The 23,649-nt window shown below is 42.4% G+C and overlaps 1 protein-coding gene across 4 annotated transcripts in view; it reads left to right on the top strand.

Annotated features, from left to right (window-relative positions):
* Window positions 1-1,572: 1,572 nt before the first annotated feature.
* The window catches only part of Gria1 (glutamate ionotropic receptor AMPA type subunit 1), a 355,061-nt gene continuing 332,984 nt past the window's right edge, over window positions 1,573-23,649 (top strand). For 2 of the 4 annotated variants that reach the window (XM_070019368.1, XM_070019365.1), the window contains exons 1-2: window positions 1,573-2,086; window positions 5,832-5,969. In XM_070019368.1, coding sequence (XP_069875469.1) covers window positions 2,005-2,086; window positions 5,832-5,969 — 220 coding nt within the window. In that variant the 5' untranslated portion in view covers window positions 1,573-2,004. The remainder of the gene's footprint in view (window positions 2,087-5,831; window positions 5,970-23,649) is intronic. The other 2 variants (XM_070019367.1, XM_070019364.1) reach the window with 1 other exon arrangement.

Raw genomic sequence — 23,649 nt, 5'->3', positions numbered from 1 at the left:
AATAAATATATTATGTATATAATAAATATATATGTAATAGAACATATACTGTAATATATAATATAGTATAATATACAAAATAGAAATACATATTGTGAAATAAATGTGCATGAATTGTATGTAAATATAGACTATAATTTATAATATATAATTAATAGTGTGTTATATAATGATTAAATAAGTAATTAAAATAATACAAACATAAACAATATAAATAAAATATTATATATTTATTATACTATATAAACACATAATAAATATAATATAAATTATAGTATACATAAATCATAAATTATAAATAATATATATAATAAATATGTAATAAAATATGGCCATGTAAATGTGTAATAAATATTATACTTAATATTTATTATATAAATATATAAATATATTTATCCTGTATTATGTAATAATATAGGATATATATGTACCAATATATTTCTTTTTAAGGTCAACATTCTCCCTCATTACAACCAAAGAAAAGGTTTTTCCTGTCTACCCCTGGGTAGGTACCCAGGGCCCCTTTACTCCTGCTCACACTCTTTTCCTTAACCCCAGTTCCCTATGTATGGATTATTCTAGTCAAAGCCCAGTTCCAGAGGGTCCACAAAATTCCAGTTTATTCCAGACATGACCAGCATCCGAGATAACTGAGAGAAGCCTGAAATCCTCTCACTAAACTTCCAGCAACATGACTCACGTAATTGCCTGTGCGAGTCTCCTTAGTTTTCCTTTTACACCCACACACCTCTGATGCCACAAACTCCCCGTGTGTGTGTGTGTGTGTGTGTGTTTTACAGGAAAAGGTGGAGAGGAAGGCCAGGGGTCCCTTCTGAATACCTGAGAGTTAAGGAAGTCATTTGTAAGGGAGCCTGAGACTGCCAATTGCCTAAGTCAAAACCCCCACCAGCCACCCCAGCTTCTGGATTGTCTTTCAATCTTCTTTCTGGTGGGGAGGGGGGAGTGCTTTTTTCCCCCACTCTCTCTTTAAATTTCTTCAGAGGGATTTCTAGGGGCTTCCTTTTGGGAGAACTAGTTGTAGGCATAATTGGGCCAGTTGAGTGCTAGAGATGTATCCAGCACAGCCAAGCACTCCTGGAAAAAAAAAAGTGACCTAGATCAACCAGAGTCCTCTTGGTGGGGACCCCCTGCCACCTACTGACTTAGAACCGAACCCACATTTCCAGTTGTATAGCTCTGGCTTGGAGGGGGGGAGGGGGGAAAGGAGGGAAGGAGGGAGGGGGAAGAGAGAGAGAGAGAGCTGTGGAGGGGACTGTGCATTGGTCCCTTTCAGGAACAAGCCTTCCCCTCCCTTTTTTTTTTGTTTTGTTTTTGTACACACACAGAAAAGAGGGTACAGTGAAGATGGAAAGGCAGGAGTGAAGGGGGGGGGGGGAAGGAGGAGGCCAGCTTGGAACTCTGGAGCTCTGTTATTAGCATAGAAGCTCACTGCTTAGGGGAGAAAGAGAGAGAAAGAGAAAAGAGAGAGACGAGAGAGAGAGAGAGAGAGAGAGAGAGAGAGAGAGAGAGAGAGAGAGAGAGAGAGAGAGAGAGAGAGAGAGAGAGAGAGAGAGAGAGAGAGAGAGAAGGGGGGCAGGCTGAGAGGGGAGAGGAAAGAAGAGGAGAGAGGAGAGGAGAGAAAAGGAGAGGGAGAGAGAGGAGAGGCAGAGGCTGAGGCAGGCAGAGCAAGCGCTGCGCTCTGGCTAGCATGAGGACGGGTTTCTCGTCTCCAGGCTCAGTTCATCTGCCTGTCCGCTGCTGTTAACACTGCCGTTGAAGTGCTCTGATTCCGAAGGGGAGACAGATCACCCAACCTCACCGAAGGAAAGAAGAAGGCAGGAAGAGAAGCGAAGGAACGGCAGGGAGGGAAAGAACCAAGGCAAAGCAGCAGCGGTAGCAGCAGCAGCAGCAGCAGCCACAGCGAGGAAGCAAGGGGGAAAAGGGAGAAAAAGACTCAATCTATGATTGGATCTGGACTTTTTTTTCTCCAATGCAAAAAGGAATATGCAGTACATTGTTGCTGTCTTCTGCACCGGTTTCTTAGGCACTGTAGTAGGTGCCAATTTCCCCAACAATATACAGATTGGTGAGTGAGGAGGGGGCTGCCTGGGGAGGGGACTTTTCTGAATTGCACCAGGGATGTGTGTTGATTTTGTTGTTGTTGTTTTGTTTTGTTTTGGCACTGATATATTTGTCCAGAAGGCTAGGGCTGCAAGAGAGGAGGGGGCTTGGTGTGGTTCTGATTTAGGAGAAGCTATAGGGAAGGGGAATCTCTCTCTGTCTTACACACACACACACACACACACACACACACACACACACACACACACACACACACACACACACACACACACACACACACACGTGCACACGCTGCAAGCATGCACGTGTGAAATGGAGGAAATCACACCGTTTCCCCAGGAGGGAAAGAGAGAAGACAACAGGCTTCCTCAGCGCAGGCATGGGGGGGCGGTGCGGGCTGTGGGTGTTGAAAGAGTTAAAACTCCATTGCTTGAGAGATGGATGGTGGTGGCTGATTTCATTTTATGTATATAAATACGAATGCTGGGTGTATTTGCGCGTGCTTGAATACATGAAAGGTGCACCTAGGCATTGAATTGTGGAGAGGGGGAAGGCAGTATTGCTTAGGTGGGGGGGGGGGAGTGAAAGGGGCCAGAGGGCCCTCTCAAAGAGGGGAGCCCCCCTCCCGAAGAGTGCTGTAGCTGCAGAGATCATAAAAGAGGGCCCCGCTCCATAGGCAGGAGCTCTCTCTGGCTCTGGACCCCTCTGGCTGCCCCTCTCTTTACTGTCTGCCAGACGGAGCTGGGGTTCCCCAGTTTTTAGATCCTTGGGACTTCTTAGGCTGCCTTAGATCAATTCCTCTGAAAGGTTTCATCCACAGATATTGCCCATCTTTCTGACAGGAACAAACACATAACCCACACTCCTCTCCCCCCCCTTCTCAGCTATTCCCATCACTAGCTGCCTCTCAAGTTGGGGAGCAGGTTGAGCAGGTTGGTTCCCCCGTTATTTTCTCTTTCTGGGTGGTTGTTCTTTGAGGAGCTCCCCTCCCTTGCCTGTATTTTTAATGGGGGGGGGGCACCTATCACTCCTCATAATTCCAGGCGAAAGCAAGACCAACAGGAAGCACAGCACTGATAACAAAGCATGCTTATGAGACCTGGGGGGAGAGGGGGAGATTCACTGTGACCAGCAAGCATTTTCATTGCTATTTGTATCTGAGAATCAAATAGACTGCTTTGGCTCAAAGACATCTTGTTTGGTTATTTTCTTCTTTTTTTTTTTTTCTGCTCTGCTCTTTTCCCCCAATAACCCCCTCCCCCTCCCCCCTGCAGGATGCTCAGCTCCTTGAAAGAAAGTCCCACTGTGGGTAGTTGATGCTCCTTTGTGTGTGTTCCTGGGAGTGGAGGATGTGTGGCAGGTGATCGCGTATCTTGCACCCCTGCATTGGTTGCAGGAGCGTCTCTTTGAATCTCTCCAGCTTCTGACTCCAATGGTGGTGGTTGGAGTGGCTGGGGAGGAACTTGCTTTGTTTGCTGACACCTGTTAAACTGCCTTGGAGAAACGAGTGTATATGTGTACGTGGACGCCTTTCTCCCGTGTGCAAAACTTCCTGCCTTTGGGGGAGACACTTCCCTTACCATCTAGCCCCACCTCCCAGCTGTTCTCCACTCACTTCAGGAGAGGAGGAAGGGGAATGGGAAGAGTTTGGGGTGTGGTCATCTGGGAGGAAAAGGAGGAGCATCAGAATCAAGAATGATCTCGGAGCCCTTTCTGCTCTTTCAAAGGAGGGCATAGGTGCATGGAAAATACTTGCTTTCCTGTGTGGCACTGGTATTGATTGTGTTTGTGCTTGGGGACTGTCCATTATTTGGTTTTGCCTTCTCCAGGTGTATCCATGTCCTACAGCATGGGTGTAAGTCCATGAAGGAGTTTTGTATAGGTGTATGTGTGTATGTGATATTTTCATGTATTTTTTACCTATCTTAAGTCGTATTTAGCCCAAAGTTGCTTGCTCAACTGATAAAAACGGATTGTTACTGTTTCCATTCACAAGGTAGAAATGTTAAATCCTAAAACAAATGCTGAATGTATCACCTCCATGAGGAAGGACTTGGTTCCACTTATACGATCTCTAACAAAAGCCTTCTAATCCGTGTTGTGCTTAAAACAGACACCTAACTCACTATAGAAGTTAGAAGTGCATTATGGCAACTGCAATTCCTCACAGCTCTGAGGTAAACTTCTCTGTAAATATTCAGTATATTTCAGTCTCTGGGATTAGCTGGTTTTTAATTCACAGCAAGATATTTTAATTGTTTTTATAGACCCATAGTCAATACCAAGGTAAGCTGTGTACTCTTGTTTCTTGGAACAGGGACCTCTCTGGTGTTTTCTACAGGAACAGATGCCATACAGCTTGACATTAAGACCCCACATTTGCAAAAGCACAAAGTCCCACTATCCAGACATGCAATGTTAATCCTTTATGTAACAAGTCATGTCTAGCTAGCTGGGAACCCAAGCCATGAAAGAAATACAACACTAACTTGCAGAAAAATCCACCATTCTCCAGACAAAAAACCTTGGAGACAACTGAATAGTTAAATCTCAGGCAGATCTTAAGTCAAAGAACACAAGAATCTGAGTAAAGAGGTACAGAGGTGGGGAAAGCCCATAAGATCCAGATCTCTCATTTCAATCCTTACACCACCGTTATTAACACCTACTCTTAGGCCAGACTTGGTGATAAATGATCAGGCCCAGGTAAGATAAGTTAGATGCAGGAAGAACATTGGTTCCTAGGAGTTATGCAGGAGGGAGTTATGCAGGGAGGAGGGAGAGAAAGGTCACAGGTCTCCTCTCTTCTCTGACCTTCAGCTGAGCTGAGAGGGATGCAATCACATGTTTGCACAGAATGACTGATCATAGGGACCCAGTCACATGAAACTCATCTGTAGAAATTTAAACCTGGATATCTAGTTGGGTCTATTTGAACTCTCAACCCTAGCATTAAAAATAAACCAGTATAACTATCTAGGAAATGGAGACAAGAGGAGTTTTTCTTTGTTGTTGTGTAAACCTGGTGTCTTGTTGAGTTTATTGGAACTCTCAGTCCTAGCATTAAAAATGTATGACTGGAAATGGACATTGAAACGAGCGTTTTGTTGTTGTTGTTGTTTTCATTCCTTTTTGTCTTATTTATTCATCTATTGTTAGGGCACAGAAATTGAAGGGCAAAGGGTGAACAAATGCAGCAGTGGTACTCACTAGACACTATACAACTTGTGGGTAGAGGATGAGAAGGAAAAACTAGGTAGGAGCAAGGGAAGAGGTGGCATTGTCCAAAAAGAATTGTACTGACTTATGTATTTACCTGACTTATGTAATTGGAACCTCCCTGTACATCACCTTTAGAATAATGATACAAATAGTTTATATTAACAAATATATTGATTTAAAGGTGTACTCATAAATGCATGCATCTTTTAAACATTTTATTATTATTCTAAAGGTGATGTACCTAGGGGACAAATATATATATATATATATATATACACATATACACCATATATATACATATACACCATATATATATACATATACACCATATATATATACATATACACCATATATATATATATATATATATATATATATATATATATATGGTATGACTAATGGGATTAGTTTGGGAGAGGTAAAAGGTTCCAATATGGGGGTGGAGAGCAGGCTGTGGAGGAACTGAGATTTATCTCTAGCCCAAAGTACCCATGTCTTTTTCTCTTTCTCTCTCTCTCTCCTCATAGGGGGATTATTTCCAAACCAGCAATCACAGGAACATGCCGCTTTCAGATTTGCTTTGTCCCAACTCACGGAGCCCCCGAAGCTGTTTCCCCAGATTGATATTGTGAACATCAGCGACAGCTTTGAGATGACCTATCGATGTAAGTTTTCACTTCTATTTCTGAGATCTCTTAACTGCGCTCGACCAATGAGAGGGGAACCTGTGGGTAGTTGGTGGCAGCGTTACAAAATGACTCGAGTTGTCATTTGTCTTCATAAGAGAAAAGCCCTCCAAGGGGAAAAAAAAAGTTTTTTCAGAGACTTTCAACCATGCCAGCAGTTGGCATTTTAGATGCTACCATGCCTCATGATTTTTTTTTTCTGTCAGCTACCTTTAAAAAAAAAAAAAAAGGACAAAATACCAGCCTGGTGGGCACTTGGATTGCCTGGCTCTTCCTGACTTCATCTTGGTTCTCCTGAGAGAGTTTTACTCATACATTAGGAAACTTCTGAGATGGAGAATCCAACGTTCTGATGTTAGAAGAATGTGGTAGAATGTGGTTGAAATGTTTAAGCCATTTCCTGTCCATACTTAAAACGAAAACATCTCCCTAATAAAGGTAGAGGATAAGTTGTGTATCTGGTTCCTTGCTTGTTTGTGTGGGGTTTTTTGTTTATGTTTTTGTTTTTTTTAAGGAAAGTGATAATTTTGAAAACTGGATAGTTGGATTTTTTTTTTCTAAAATGGCTTCAAGTGATTGACTGCTGAAAGCACAATTTGCACATCATTTTGGTTTTTTTGAAAGGCATCTGAAATAGCTACAGTTTGTATGATGGCTTTTGGGCATAAAACAGAACAGAGGTGACATCAAGAAAGCAAAGGGAGAGATACAGTGTTGATACGGAATGGAACTCGTGGCAAAATGTGGATAGTGAATTCCACTTTGCATGTGTCCCTGGCAACTGAGACTGGAAAGTTAACTCGTGTGGTTGGTTTGGATGGCTGTCTCTTTTGTGGTATAGACTTTTTTTTTAACCCTCTTAGGGCTTAAACTCAAGTGGGAATTCATGGCAGGAAAGTGTACATGGTATAAACAAGAACCATTGGGGACCTGAAACTAGATTCAATTGTCACCACAGACTTCATGTGCCCCAAGTGGTTTCATGATTTCTCTGGAGCGCTGGATGGTGGAAGGCATGGATCACACCCTTTATATTGTCCCCCTCCCCTCCCCCTCTCGCCCCCACATGCTTCATTCCCATTTAGGTACTCACAAGGGAGGTTTTGTGTTGAATAGGCTTTGAAGTCTCAAGAATTTGGAATTCTCCTTCTCCCTAAGATCACTCAGGCCAAAGCAGTGTTTTGAATCCTAGCATTATAATTATACCAGGTTCCTTCGATTGAGGACTATGATAAAGACTTCATAGACATTGATAGTAGTATCATCCTTTATTCAGGATTGACTGCAGCCCGTGGAATGTACTAGTTGCTCTTCTTGTGTTGGTCCATTTAATCTTCACAGGAAATTTACAGGGGAATGGTTGTCGTCTTTCTGGAGATGAGGAAATTGAGGCAGCAATAGGTTATGTAACCTGTCCTGAAGTTTTTGGAGAAACTTGTAACCAGCCCCCCAAGGTCTATGTTCCTATGCAGACTTTGATCATATGCCTAATTTGATCATAACACAATCAACCATAGTGAGACTACTCATGAAGTGAGAGGGGATTTTCAAGGCCCCATAATAAAAGCTCTTAAGGAGAAAACACAACAGCACTTCAAACTCTACCTGGGTTATGTACATTGACTAAGCAAAATAGCAGGTCTATGTTTTAGGTATGCTGAGATTGAAAAAACCCTGTCTAGATGGTCTTACTCACTACCCTTTGAAAAGAGCTAAAGCCACGATGGTGACTCATACTTGTCATCCTAGCTACTCAAGAGGCTAAGATCTGAGAATCAGGCCAATTGAGGCAGACATATCGGGGAGATTCTTAGTTCCAGTGAACCAGCAAAAGCTGGAAATAGAAGTATGGCTCAAGTGGTAGAGTGCCAGCCTCAGAACTATCCTCCTGGAAAATAGAATAATATAAAGTAGGTATTTAACTACCAGATTCTTTTTCATTTGGCTTATACCAGCATCTGTAATGGAAGGAATTGGGTCTGAACATATTTATATCTATAAACTGTTGAAGAGTATTCATGTCCTTTGCAGACATAGGCAACTGTTCATCTATCTCTTGGGGGAAGAAAACACCAGAGCTTTTGGTCATACTTTTGAAAGAGATTCATTATTCAACAAAGATTACTGCCTTAGAGCATAAAGATGAATAAGTGGATGGCATGTGTATTCACTCACACCACTGAGAACTGTCTCTAGCTGAATTGGGGGGAAGGGGGAAGGATGAACTGCCTTCCCCCTCTCAAAATGTTGACTGGCAAGACAAGATACTAAAAGGCAAACATAGGAGGGAATGTTCTAAGGCAAAAGGTGATGTTTCTCTACTGTTATTTTCATCACTTAACACCAGATTGAAAATAAGAGTTCGTTGTTTGTTAGGAAGGAAGAAATACGGTATTGGACTGTCATCCAGGGTGGTTGATGACTTAAGAGTAGATGGTCCTGTGTTCTTGAGCTTGATACCTGCCAAATACTAGTGCCCATGTTTCATGCTTTCCTGTGGTCTTCATTCACGTATATACTGAGTGTTTCTCCAAAGCTATGCACTGAGATGAATATTGGAAATACAGAAATTATTTTTAAAAAAAACACTCTGGATCTTAAGTAACTGTTACTCTAGGAAACTTTCTGAGAAGCAAAAAAAAATGTTACTGTATGCTTTGACCTGTACATTTTTCTTCATCCTCCGAAGATCAGAGAGAATACTGAGCAATTTGGATGGAAACAATGTCAGTGTAATTTCTTGCCTGCCTGGAGAAAACCTGTTACCTTTTACATGCGGCTAATGAACTCTCCTAGGCAATGTTCACCGTGGTTTATGGGTTTGGGAAGACAATACATCCACTGTGATTTGAATAGGGTACAACACATTAAAGGGAGCACAGTGATTCTGGGTGGAATGGGCTAATTAAGAATGCATGGAAAGCCAAAAACAGTATGTGTGATTTCTTGAAGTATAGATTCATAGTTAATTGCCTCAGTCAATCTAACCTCCAGAAAAAAAAACTTATTTTTAAACATAATTTTTGTTGTTGATTAAAAAAAAAAAATCACTGAACATTTTGCTATTCACTATCCCTCCAGCAGAGGGTAGAGAAAGGAAAGAAGAGGAAGTGCAATAGGAACAGCTCCAACTAGAGGTATTAAGCCACAGGAGAAGTGCAAGAGGTGGTGGTTATAGGGTAGGAGATGGAGGAAAAATAGAAGATAAAGATTCATAGTACTGCTGGCCAGTCTGAGAGTGTGATATCTTTACATTTGGTCTTTCTTAAGTGCTTTCTTTCTCTACTTAATGGAATGGGCAACCCACATATCTTGAGGAAAACAGACAGGATGAGGCAGGGGTAACTCCATACAGAATAGAACGGACTCCAACCAATACATCCTGGCCATCCATCCAGCCTATTGGTGTTGCCTTTATGGTAAATGTAACTAAAGGAATGGATAGAATACATAAATGGTTGGGGCTTGGGTTTTGAGGTCTAAGAGCATTGTGCCAATGGAATTCTTATTTACTGATCCATATTCCCTCAGCAAGTATGCCCTGGATGTCTACCCCTGCCAAGTATAGTGTCAGATGCTAGAAATACATAGTCCAATAAAGCACCTCAACTTTTTCCTTATGAGCCCTATAACTTAACTAACAGTTCCCCAAATTGAGCACCCCTGAAATTCATCCCATATCTTACTTTCATAGAAAGACTCATCGTTACATTCTGCTTCCTGAGTCAGAATATTCAAAAGCAGAAGCTGGAAGGATTCTGTAGTAGTCAGTATGGGAGTCACACATTACGAAACTCTTTTATCTTAAAACGGCTTCCATTTCTTTAGTAAGCATTTTTTTAAGCCCTTAACAAAATCCAGGCAGGATGCTAAGTACCAGAAATACAGACAAAGTGAAGACATATTCCCTGCCCTGGAGGACTTTCTCCTTAATGGATCAGAGAGCCTAGGAAAGAGAAAATTAAAATGTAATGTACATGTCATGGCGGTGATTTGTATGGAGTAGTGGAAGCATGGGTTGGTCCTCAGAGAATGGTGGTGGAGTCAGTCTGAAAGGTTAGAGGGATTTTTCCTGGAGGACAAGGTGAGAGAACAGGGCAGAGAGAATAGCATATGGAAGGAAGATGTTTTACCTTCAGGTCTCCAGTTCTTGCCACCAGTGGTTTTCCCTGGCAGGGTTCCCATTGACAATCATCCAATATTATAGAAAGGGTCACCAGATGACGGCCCATAAGCAAGTTCCAGCACAGAGCCATAATTTAGGAGGTCATTACACTATTCAAAATGGATATAAGTTCCCATCAATTCATGGATAGCTTGTCTTTCTTCAAAATGTAATAGATGAGCCAGGAGCTGGTGGATCATGCCTGTAATATTAGTTACTCAGGAGGCTGAGATCTGAGGATCATGGTTCAAAGCCAGACCAGGCAGGAAAGCCTATGAGACTCTTATCTCCAATGAACCACTCAAAAACCAGAAATGGCACTGGGGCTTAAAGTGGTACAACACTAGCCTTGAGCAAAAGAGCCCAGAGACAGTGCCTAGGCCCTGAGTTCAAACCCCATAACTAACTAAATATGCACATATGTTCAAGGATACCAAAATTCTCACCCAGGCCCTGAGTTCAAGCCTCATGACTGACAAAATAAATTAAAATGTAATAGATGGGACCAGGCACCAGTGCCTCACACTTGTAAGCGAAGGGGCAGCACCTGGGCTCTGAGTTCAAGCCTCAGTATGGATATGCATGTACACACACACACACACACACACACACACACACACACACACACACACACACACACACACACACACACCCCTAATTACTAGGTAATATAACTCTGATCTCCAAGTATATGTGGCTCCAATTTGCTGTAGTGGGACAGGGAGTCCTCCTTTCTGGAGATCCTCTTTCTCGTCCAGTCAACTCTTTTCATTTCTCCTCCCTGCCAGCTCTGCAGCGTGCACTCTGATCCTTTTGTCCTGTAATGCTGCCTGTGTTGTGTGTGTTTGTAGGCCAGCTCATCTAGCACCAGAGCATCAATTGCTGTCTAGAAAGTCTAGCCCAGGTGTATCAATAGCTTGATGTGACTGTGTACATTGAGAAATACCTTCACACAAAGTTCCTCCAAGACCCAGAGAAGGACACAACATAAGAATGCTGAGAGCCCTACCTGTCAATCATGTCAGGCAGCATCCTTCATCACAGTCGGTTTTTGTCTGAGGTGGGCCTATGTGAGAAGTTCAAGGGCTTCCTAACAAATCATTAGGCACTGGCACCTGACAGAAACCTCTTAAGTCTTTATTTATGTAGTATTTATTTATTTGTGTGTGTGTGTGTGTGTGTGTGTGTGTGTGTGTGTGTGTGTGTGTGTTTCAAGGCCTCAGTACTGTCCCTCAGCTTTTTTAGTTCATGACTGGTACTCTACCACTTGACTCACAGCTCCACTTCCATTTTTTGTGCTTAATTGGAGATAAGAGTCTAATGACTTTCTTGCCTGGGCTGACTTTGAACTAGCATCTTCAGATCTGAGCCTCTTGAGTAGCTAGGATGATAGGTGTGAGCTACCAGCGTCCAGTACCTCTTTTGACTAAGCAACACTTCATGATTTCAGAGCTGCATACAGTCTACAGACTTGTTTTGTTTGACCTGATTGATGTTTTTCAAATTTGGGAATAAAATTTCAATATTTGGCTTCCTTGGGAGAGAGCGGAGGGCAGCTCAGAACACTAAGCAATCATAAGCCCAAATTCCTGTTCAGTTCTGTTGTCTAGAGCTGAGGATAGCTATTGTATTTTTCTTTAAAAAAATTTGTTATTTTCTGTATTAGCTTACAAAGGAGTTTTTTTTTGTACGAAGGACTTTCAATTACTCTTTTAAAAATAAAATATGCATCCAGTTGCTGGTGTCTTACACTTGTCATTCTAGCTACTCAGGAGGCTGAGATCTGAGGATCATAGTCCAAAGTCAGCCCAGGTAGGAAGGTCCTCAAGATTCTTATCTCCAATGAACCACCAGAAAACCAGAAGTGACACTGTGGCTCAAAGTTGTAGAGCACTAGCCTTTAGCAAAAGAGCCCAGAGACAGTGCTTAGGCCTCAAAACCCCATGACTAACTAAATATGCACATATGTTCAAGGTTACCAAAATTCTCTTTAGTCACAATTGCACTTGTTACAACCAAATCATTTTTCAGGAGTATGCCACTCTGATCACATCTGATTTACATCTTTTAGCATCTGGTATTTTAGTATCTCATTGTCATATCTATTACTTGTCCTTCAACAAATAATGAAAGATAAAAAAAAATTGCCTGGCCTAGTGCCAGTAGGTCACACCTGTAATCCCAGCTACTCAACAAACTTTGATCTCAGCATCAAAATTCTGTGATACTCTTATCTTGAATTAATGAGCAAAAAGCTGGAAGCAGAGCTGTGGTTCAAGTGGTAGAGCACCAGCCTTGAGCAGAAAAGTGAAGGGCTGGTGCCCAGGCTCTGAATTCAAACCCTAGGACTGACAAGAAAAATTAAAAAGTCTGGATCCAGTAATGAAGAGAATAGTGGTTGGCAAGGCAAGTTGGGGAGGGGAGGAGATAAGCAAAGGCTAGTTTGCAGGCCTACCCCATAACAAATACTTCATAAATGTGCTGTTCAAGTTTGTATTTTTGTTATTATAAAAGTGATGTAGAGCTGGGCGCCAGTGGCTCACGCCTGTAATCCTAGCTATTCAGGAGGCTGAGATCTGAGGATCCTGTATCAAAGCCAGCCAGTGCAGGAAAGTCCGTGAGACTCTTATCTCCAATTAACCACTAGAAAACCGGAAATGGTGCTGTAGCTCAAGTGGTAGAGCATTCGCCTTGAGCTGAAGAGCACAGGGACAGCGCCCAAGCCCAGAGTTCAAGCCCCATGACCGAAAGTGATGTAGAAAGGGTTCCAGTTATATATGTGAGGTAATGAGTACATTTCTTTTTGGACATTGTCACCCCTTTTCCTCACTCTCTCCCAGTTTTTCCCTCCCACCCCTACCCCACAAGTTGAGTAGTTCCTTTTCTACATTTTACAAAAAATTCAGAAACGCAGATCACCCCCATTTTACTCTGATGTTACTGAGACTGAGATTTTTCTTTCTTCACATTTTGCAACTAGCAGCATTGTCTGCCATTCCAGGGGTTTCTAAACGTATGAGCATCCCTTCCTCAGAGATGTGTATCTCTGGACAGGGAAGTGGGTGGGCCTTTGGCACAGATGTTGCTATGCAGTGCTTTCAGTGGATTAAATAAGACTGCCAGAAGAGAAATTGTGGCTCTGAACAAGAGGGCTTCCTGGGTGAGTAAGGACGGGAGCTCCAGCAAGCCCTGAAAGATGGAACAGATGTTGGTGGTGATAAAGTGTGAGGAATGTTTCTTTTTCTTTTCTCTCCCTTGCTCTCTCCTTTCCTTCCTTCCTTCCTTCCTTCCTTCCTTCCTTCCTTCCTTCCTTCCTTCCTTCCTTCCTTCCTTCCTTCCTTCCTTCTTTCCTTCCTTCCTTCCTTCCTTTCTTTTTCATTCTTTTTTGGCCGTTCGTGGAGGCTTGAACTCTGAGCCTGGGTGCTGCTTCTTTTGCTCAAGGTGAGTGCTTTACCACTTGAGCCACAGAGCCACCTCTGGCTTTTTCTGTGATAATTGAGGAGTCTCAAAGACTTGCCTGCCCAGGCTGGCTTTGAACCATGCTCCTCAAATCCTAAGTAGCTAGGATTACAGATGTGAGCCACAGGCACCCTGCATTCCCCCCCCCTTTTTTTTTGAGGGAAGTAGTACTAGAGTTTGAAATTCATGCTCAAGGTTCTCTGACATGTGAGCCATATCTCAATTGCTGTAGTTATATTTTTTAAAAAATTGTAGTTACTTTAAAAAAATAAATTCTCATTTTTCTTTCTTTGTTTCCTTTTGTCTGGGGCTAACCTTGGACAGAAATGTTCCTATCTATGTTACCTAAGTAATTAGGATAACTTGTGTAAACCACCATGTTGTATTTATTGGTGGAGATGGGTCTCCTTAGCTTTTTGTTTGTTTGTTTGTTTGCCTGGTTTAGCATCAAGTGTAATCTTTCAGATCTCTACTTCCACAGTAGCTGAGATTACAGGTGTGAGCCACCAGGCCCAGCCTGTGAAGAGGGTATTTTGAGAAGGCAAAGCCAAATTTTCCTCCTCCTGTCTTTCAGCCACGTCAACAACTGCTGGTTTTATGAGCTGAGGAACCCAGCATTTGTTTTCTGTGCACCACCATGCTTCCTCTTCCACAACAGATGTCCAGAGCTATGGTGGATGTGACAATCTGAGAGAGCCTCCTCCCTCTGTCTGTTCCCTTGAAGATACAGAGGTGTCACCATTATTGTCTGTGTGGTTGAATCTTGAGTCTTACAACATCAATGGATGTGTTTGTGTATACAGAAATACATTTGGGCACATTTCTTCCTCTGGTTAAAGATCTCTTCAAAGCTCTAGACAGAGGTAGTTAGACCAACCAGCTAGTAAATGAATTATTTGTTTCTTCTTTTGATGTGCTTTTTTTAAAATTAAGTAATTTTATTGTTATTATAAAGGTGATAGACAGGGGTTACCATTTCATAAGCCAGATGTCACCCCTTCCCTCATTCTCTCTCAGTTCCTCCCCTCTGATCCTGTCTCATTGCACTTTTATACTGACATCCATATGTCCATCACTGCCCCTTACCACACCCTTGCAGACAGCATGCATCGATCACCAAATCTTGATGCTGCCCTGCTTGGGGCACGCATCAATAACTGCCCCCTCCATACCCTTGCAGACAGCATGCATCGATCGCAGAATATTACCTCCTGAATATGTGCACGCAACCTCAAACTCACTCACCACAGCATTCTAAGAAGCTACTACAAATTGGTCAGAGTGGATGCCAGGATGAAATCCATTTGCTGTTACAAGACATTGCACTAGGAATCGAGGAAAATGAAATGTACTAGGCATTGATTCTCCCCTTAAGGGGATCAGATTCTTGCAGAGGAAGCAGACATGAACAAAAACAAAAACCACTGTAATAGAGAAAGCATCTCTCTCTCTCTCTCTCTCTCTCTCTTTCACACACAAACACACACACACACACACACACACACACACACACACACACACACACACACACACACATATTCAGGGAAGGAAATGAAAATTCTAGCTGAAAGAATTTATGTTTTGCAGGCGCCAGTAGCTCACACCTGTAATCCTAGCTACTCAGGAGGCTGAGATCTGAGGATTGCGGTTCAAAGCCAGCCCATGCAGGAAAGTCTGTGAGATTCTTATCTCCAATAAACCACTCAGAAAACTATAAGTGGTGCTGTGGTCCAAGTGGCAGAGAGCTAGCCTTGAGCTGAAGAGCTGAGGGACAGTGCCCAGGTCCAGAGTTTAAGCCCCATGAATGACAAAAAAAAAAAAAAAAGAAAAGAAAAGAATTTACATTTTATCCAACAAGGACATTTGAATTGAAATGAGAAAGTGAGGCAGGATATAGACAGATGATATAGACATACAACACACACATATACATATGCACATGTATATGCATATATATATATGCCTTGTTTAGCACAGTAAGAAGTACATAAAGACATTGAAGACCTGGGACTGTTTTCAATGTTGAGAGTTTGTGGAAAGTTCAAGGGAGCTTTCCAGCAGCATTCTAGCCCGTGATTGGACAGAGGTTCCTTAAACTAACTCAGTATCTGAGAACAACCTCACCCCTCCTCTACCAGGCCAATATACCAATGTTCTTTCTGCAAATGCAAGAGCCCTGAGCTTCTTCTTGGCCTTAGGTGCACTCTTCAATATTCCACAAATATTTTCCTTGTACCAGGCCACGCCTGGCCCCCATGCAGGTTTACCAGCTAGGGAGAGTTCCAAGCCAAATGATCACACAAACGATTGCATCATCATAAGAGGCTCTACATGAATAGAAAGGATCAGAGTTGGTTCTGGAAGAGTCCATTGCAATAGAAAAGGCTTGGACTTTGGATAGAGGCATGCACAAGTGTTTGAGCTGTGAACTGGAGCTTTGGGGGAATGGAGGGGCTGAGAACAGGTGGAGAATGCTAGGAGCGGCTTGAGCAGGGGCCTGTTGGGGGCATCTCTAGCATGAGGCTAGCGAGGATGGCAAAAGGCCATTTTTGCCATGGATTTTGAGCCTGTTCAGAACTCAACCAAGAGTTTGAAGCAGAGAAGTACCTTCTGTGTTCACACCAGGAACCAAGTGGTTCAGAACATTCCTGTTGCCTGGAAACTTGCAGCCTGTATAGTGAAGGCCTTTATTTCCTTCCTCTTGTCACCAATTTGGGGTAGTTTGGCAGGGGGGAGGAAGAGGAGAACAGACACTCGGAGGATGGAGAAGCTCTGAAGAGGGTATATAAGCGAGCTGCTGTATTTGCCTCTAAGGGAGCTCGTGCTGATTTTGGAGATTGGAAGCTGATTGAGTGCAGGGCCTTGAATAGTGGGAGTCTGCCAACAGCATGTGATAATTTTGATTCACCATCAATTCATCAATAAGGAAGACGCTCGTGACACTGATTCTCAGTCCCAGGCCCTGGTCTGGGAGAGAGGGAGATAACTACAGTCATTAAATATACCTGCCTATCTCTATACCTCTGTTCCTACAGACTGCTCCTGCTGTAAATTCTCTGTCAGTCTTCTGTATTTCTGGTCAAGCGTGCATGGAGATGCATAGATGCATGCCTGTAATCCCAGCACTTGGGAGGCTGACACAGAATTTAGGCTCCAAGGCCTGGCTCTGCCCTGGCTACATGGGTCCTAGATGGCTCATGCAAGTTGATTTCTCACTGCATAATCTGGGCAGCAATCCTATGCTTTTTTCTTTGCTCAAGGCTAGTGCTCTACTACTTTGAGCTACAACTCCACTTCTGGTTTTCTGGTGGTTCATTGGAAATAAGAGACTCACAGACTTGCTGCCTTATCTTGTTTCCATTGGCGATCCTGAGATCTCAGCCTAGCTAGGATTACAGGCATGAGCCACTGGCACCTGGCTAATGTCTTTCATTTTATGTACAAAAGCACTGTATTACATTATGGAAAACCATGGGAACACAGGCACCAAACACAATTTATGTAATTATACTACTGAAGATGATAAATTTCCCATCTTTTACTGGAACAGAGAGACTTAGAAATTAGTGGATTTATTTATTGTTTTATAACAGGAATTTTTACTTAGTATAATATTTATGCTACTTTTGCTACTGTGCATTCATTTTTAATAGCTTTCTCAAAGCCCATTGTACATCTGCATGCTAATGTTTTAAATCCATCTCCTCTTATTGGGTGTCTAGTTTATTTCTTTTCTTAAAAATAATGCTGTGAGTTGGGCATTGATGGCTCACACCTGTAATCCTAGCTCCTCAAGAGACTGAGATATAAGAATCGTGGTTCAAAGCCATCACTGGGCAAGAAAGTTTGGGAGACTCTTATCTCCAAGAAACTACTCAGAAAAAGCTGGAAGTGGTGCTGTGGCTCAAGTGGTAAAGAAATAAACTTGAGAAAAAGGATCTCAGGGACAGCACGCAGGCTCTGAGTTCAAACCTTGGGACTGGCACAAAACAAAACAACACTGAGATGATGACCCTAAAAAAAATTCAATCATCGGGCTGGGAATGTGGCTTAGTGGTAGAGTGCTTGACTAGCATGCATGAAGTCCTGGATTCGATTCTTCAGTACCACATACACAGAAAGAACCAGAAGTGGAGATGTGACTCAAGTGGTAGAGTGCTAGCCTTAAGCAAAAAGAAGTACAGGGACAGTGTCCAGGTCTTGCATTCAAGTGCCAGGATTGGCAAAGAAAAATGCAATCATCAGTGTATTTGTGTGTATTTTTTCTGACTTTATGATCCTTAAAGAGCATTAGAACAATCTACAATGATGTCTAATAGAATAAAATTAGTGCATGAAGGATTTGAGAATGTCTCTTCAATGCCAGTTCTGACACTAACTTGCATGACCTTAAGAAGTCTTCGTGGGATGATAAAACTAGAGTCTTTGGGTCATAAGAACAAATGCCCTTACTTATATTAAAGAACTTTGAAAAGTAAGAAGTGCTAGGCAAATGTGGAGTAATACAATTAGCCAGGCTAAATGCACCATAAGGACAATAGGAATAATTCATCTTTGTGGTGGTCATTATCTATGAGTGAATCTATGTTGTGGATGGGGAAAATGGAATCTTATGACTAAGGTTACTTATCCTGGGGTCCAAATGTTAGCCATAAAAAAATCTGAAAGTACTTTTCATTTAAGGATTCCATCCGCAAGAATGAACTGAATATTTGGGCATTGCGTTTAAGAAATCCTTATTTAAAGGGACAATGGCTAGCTCCATTTATGCTGGTAGCAGTGTGGCGAGTGACAGAAATCCAATCATTTAGAAAGTTTTGATATCAACTATCTTTAGATTAGAGGACTTGAATGACTTCATTAAGACTGAGATACTCTTCAAAGGATGAGTGGATGAAGAAATAACATGCACAAAATGAAATATATATATTATATGATGGAATATATATTATAATATATACATATTTATCCGTCAGGAATATTATATCAGTTGCAAGGACATAGATAAATCTGGAGAAAAGTTATGTTAAGTGAAGTAACTCAGAGAAGCAAAAGACACATACTTGCTTATATGTGGAAGTAATAGCTAAATTATAAATATATAAAAACATGTATGGGGTCATATGCATATGTGTGTGCATGTGTATATGAACATATATACATCATATATGTATGCATACATGCATAAACAAGTTGGCTAAATTATGGTATACTCAAGGAAGGATTTCAATGGTGTAACTCCTTTGAACAACTAAGTTACAGTTTAACAAAGTGAATACTAGAAGCTGGAACATATGTTGATGTGAGGGAGGGTAAGAGAGAGGGAGGCCAGAGGAAAGGAGAAAGGAAAAGTGAGTGAATACAGTCATAATATTCATTGCACCTATGTGAAAATGGAACCAGGAACCTGAGGGGATGAGTAGGGTTGGGAGAGATGGAGAACAATGAAAGAGGTGACATGTTTTTTTTGGGTCCAGTCGTGGGGCCTGAACTCTGGGCCTGGGCGCTGTCCCTCAGCTCTTCAGCTCAAGGCTAGGGCTCTACCACTTGAGCCACAGCGCCACTCCCAGCTTTTTTCTTTTTGCTTATGTGGTGCTGGGAATGGAACCCAGGGCCTCAGGCATGCAAGGCAAGCGCTCTACCACTGAGCCAACTTCCCAGCCCCTGAAAGAGGTGACATGGATCAAAATGCATTGTACTTGTAAACTGGCATGTTGAATTCAAATCCCCTTTCCGCAGCTATTGAAAGACAATAAGAGCTGGGTGCCGGTGGCTCACTCCTGTAATCCTAGCTACTCAAGAGGCTGAGATCCGAGGATCACGGTTCAAAGCCAGCCCCCACAGGAAAGTCCATGAGACTCTTATCTCTAATAAACCACTCACAAACCGGAAGTGGCATTGTGGCTCAAGTGGTAGAGTGCTAGTCTTGAGCTGAAGAGCTGAAGGACAGTGCCCAGGCCCAGAGTTCAAGCCCCATGATCGACCAAAAATAGAAAGAAAGAAAGAAAGAAAGAAAGAAAGAAAGAAAGAAAGAAAGAAAGAAAGAAAGGAAGGAAGGAAGGAAGGAAGGAAGGAAGGAAGGAAGGAAGGAAGGAAGGAAGGAAGGAAGGAAGAAAGAAAGAAAGAAAGAAAGAAAGAAAGAAAGAAAAGAAAGAGAAAACTTAAAAAAAGAAAATACTGAGAAATGCTCAGAAAGTAGAGACAGAAAGATTGTGAATTTGAGGGTAGTGTGGGCAAAAGATAGCAAGCATGTCTTAAAAACAAAAGAAAGAAAGGAAGGAGGGAGGGAGGGAAGGGAAGGTAGAGAGAGAAGGGAAAAGAGGGAGAAAAAGGAAAGAAAAGAGAGAAATGAAGGAAGGAAAGAAGAGAGAGGGGAAGGGAAGGAGAAAAGAAAAAGGAAGGAAGGGAGAGATGGGGGAAGGGAGGGAAGAAAAGAAAATAGAAAGAGACAGAGGAAGGAAGGAAGGAAGGAAGGAAGGAAGGAAGGAAGGAAGGAAGGAAGGAAGGAAGGAAGGAAAAAAGGAAGGAAAAAAGGAAGGAAGGAAGTTTGATACCTGGCCTCTGGATATTTAGGCCTATCTTGGCTTCAACTTCAGGCACATGAAGTCTACATTTAGTTCCCAGCCCTACTATTCTTCTTCACCTGTTTAGCAAAAAAGTCCAGTGGAAAGCAAACTTCTCTCTTTCTTGTCATTTTCACAGAAGTCCTGGGATTGCTGCCATTCAATGAAACCCAGATGGGTCACATGCTTCTTCCATAATGTGATATCATAGCCAGGATAATGTGCCTTTGAGTTGGCCTTTGATAATTCCTCCTAGCTGGGAGCAAACTGTGCTCATGGAAAGTTCTAGAAAGTGCTGTCCATGCACATGGCTGTTCCTTGGTGGGTGGGGGTGGGGCAGTCACGGCAGGATACTTTTTTTTTTTTTTTTTTCCTACGGCAGGATACTTTTTGACAGCATGTTGAGGGCCGTCAGCTCTAATGTAACTGGTAATTCTAAGACACCTGTACTCTCTGCCCATGACCAAGATATTTCCTACGCTACTCACTTGAGCTATTGTGTGCAAACCCTTTAACAGTCCCAGTTGGAATCTTGGCTGCAAATCTGATAAGCTCACACCACCAGATGGTAGATTCTTCTAATTGGTTCTATCTCCTCTAGTTTCCCCTCCTTGTTGTGTGTGTGTGTGTGTGTGTGTGTGTGTGTGTGTGTGTGTGTGTGTGTGTGTGTGTGTGTGTGTGTGTGTGTGTGTGTGTGTGTGTGTGTGTGTGTGTGTGTGTGTGTGTGTGTGTGTGTGTGTGTGTGTGTGTAGCAGGAATGATACCTTCAAGAAGGGGCCTTTGGGAGAGCCAGGAGCACATGAGCGTACCTTTGACTTCTGCCACGCAGGCTGGGCTCTTAGGCTGGTTGTTCTCCAAGGGTCATCCAGGTCATGGATATGCAGTGGGCTGAAATTCTAAGCCTAACACGAATGGGACCCCAGGAGGTAACAGCTGGGAAGAGGTTAATTAAGCTACCAAGGTCAACTCACCCAGTAGACCACATTGTTTTCATCCATGGTGGATGGGTTTGTTGTAGATATAAATGCTTTCTTGGCACTTTTCAATCTCTTCTCCTTAACTCCATGATAGAGTATTCAGTATTTTTCTGATCTATGAATGCTACATTATGTATTGGAACTATGGCTATGAGTAGGCAGGTTTACAGCAGAGGTCATGAGAAACAAATGGAGATGAGAGATTGCTGGTCCTGGAAGAAAGGGAAATACAAGCAACAGAGGTACTGTGACAAACCCACTAAAGACTTGTGCTATGACATGAAGACCTGTGAATCTCAGAGAAAATACCCATTTTTATGTACTACTGAAGTGGGGGAAGAGGGCTGTTCTGTTCTGAAGCCATATCTGACTGCTAAAACAATCACTGTGTATTTACCTCTCTGCTAGTCACAGCTGAAACACAGGAAAATTGCAAATACTGCCCAGCTTTCCATGGAGTGTATAACCTAGTTAGAGAGATAGGCATCTGTAATATTTAATTATTAATTAATAATACCAATGATTAAGTTTAATTATTAATTAGATATTTGTTTATTTTTGGTACCAGTTCTAGGGCTTGAATTCAGAGTCTGAGCTTTTCTTTTCCTTCCTTCTTTCTTTCTTTCTTTCTTTCTTTCTTTCTTTCTTTCTTTCTTTCTTTCTTTTTGCTCAAAGTGAGTACTCTACCTCTTGATCTACAGCTCTACTTCCAGCTGTTTGGTGGTTAATTGGAGATCAGAGTCTCACAGACTTTCCTGCCCTGGTTGGCTTTGAATCATGATCCTCGATCTCAGCCTCCTGCATAACTAGGATTACAGGAATGAGCTACCACTACCTGGCTTTATTTAATTTGCTAAAGAACATATTCAGGATCACAAGGAAAATACAGAGCTAGGAATGGAGCTCCATGGTACATGTACAAAGCATGTGCAAAGCCCTAAGATTTGGTGACATAATCACTATGGTAGAGAAATAGACCACACACTTCAGGTCAGATGGTTACCCTAAAAGTTGAAAAGACCTAGACAAAAATAAGCTCTCTATAACATGGAGAAAAATAGCCTCACTGCACAGTCGTAGGGCAAATCTTGGTCTAGATAGGGAAGAATCAGGTGCCTGAACTATTACTGGTTTTAAGCAGATGCTGTTTATTTTTTAAGCAGATGCAAATGGTTTCAAACTATGCTGTTCAAATCAAGTGATGACAAAAATACACTTATTAGCTGAGTGCCAATGGCTCACGTCTGTAATCCTAGCTACTCAAGGCTGAGATCTGAAGATTATTGGTTCAAAGCCAGGAAAATCTTATCTCTGAATAACCACCAAAAAGTCAGCTGTGGGGGTGTGGCTCAAGTGGTAGAGCACTAGCCTTGAGCAAAAATGCTCAGGGACAGCACCCAAGTTCAAGCCCCAGGACTGGCATGCATACATAGACACAGACACACACACACACACACACACACACACACACACACATACACAGACACACACAGACACACACACACAGTCACACACACCACAATACACTTGTTGCCAAGGATGGGCAGCCAAAGGGAAAGCAAGTTGCACACCAGGCAGAGAGTAAGGTTTCTAGAACATTCTTAACAGAAAGGAACGGGCAATACTTCTCTATTTAGTTCCTGAAGAGTCAAGAGCTGTTGTCTATACGCAAGAAGGAACTGGAAGTGTGTGTGTGTGCACGTGTGTGTGTGTTCACAGATGACAAGGAACTAGATGGCTTACCCACATAGATCCCTTTCCAAGTGTGCAATTGTAATAAAATCTGAGATTTAAATTCGATATGAAGGAGCTGTTAAATCAAAGGGCTTTATCTTAGCTCTCTGCCAAATTCCATTTAATCGACGTGATTCACTGAAGTGGGAACATTCTCTGAAACAACAAGATAAGGCCAGCATCTACCCTTGACTTAGCCAGGATAAGGACTCAAGGATGGCAGAATCCCAGCTCACACAAAGCCTTGCTCTGTGTGGTTTACTCTCTATTCCAGATAGAAAAGTAGTTGTCCGGAGGAACAACATAATGGAAACAGCAGTTCCTCACGTTTCTTCCTTATGCCGAGATCACCCTGAATATCCCTTCCAACACAGTGAGAACTCTGATGGTTCTTGAATGAACCAATTCCTCCTGAGTTATGGAAGTATTCCTCAGTGGCAAACCCTGCTCTCTCATGCCTTTATGTCTTGTAGCCCAAGCCCTGTGGAAGGGTTTGCATAGTAAAGAACCCTAACACCATGATGGCTGTGTCGTTCCACCACCGGGCGTTCTCTTGACTCTGTATCTCTGCACCTGCTCTCTCCTCAACCTCTCCCTATTACTGTCCTTTACCTTTCGAGTCCAGCCTATCACAAACCCAGTTTGATGTTTGGTGCTGCCTCCCTCAGGGCTTGTTCCTGACTATTTCTTTCTATCAGGCTCAGCCCACGAGCCCTTGCTTGACTCCTGCCTTAGTCTCCATCTTGAATGGGGACTACATG

The sequence above is a fragment of the Dipodomys merriami genome, unplaced genomic scaffold, assembly GCF_024711535.1.
Source record: "Dipodomys merriami isolate MVZ:Mamm:240054 unplaced genomic scaffold, mDipMer1.0.p SCAF_130, whole genome shotgun sequence".
In the NCBI taxonomy this organism is placed as follows: Eukaryota; Metazoa; Chordata; class Mammalia; order Rodentia; family Heteromyidae; genus Dipodomys; species Dipodomys merriami.
Note: the sequence above shows the minus strand (reverse complement) of the source record. Positions and strands in the feature narration are given on the sequence as shown.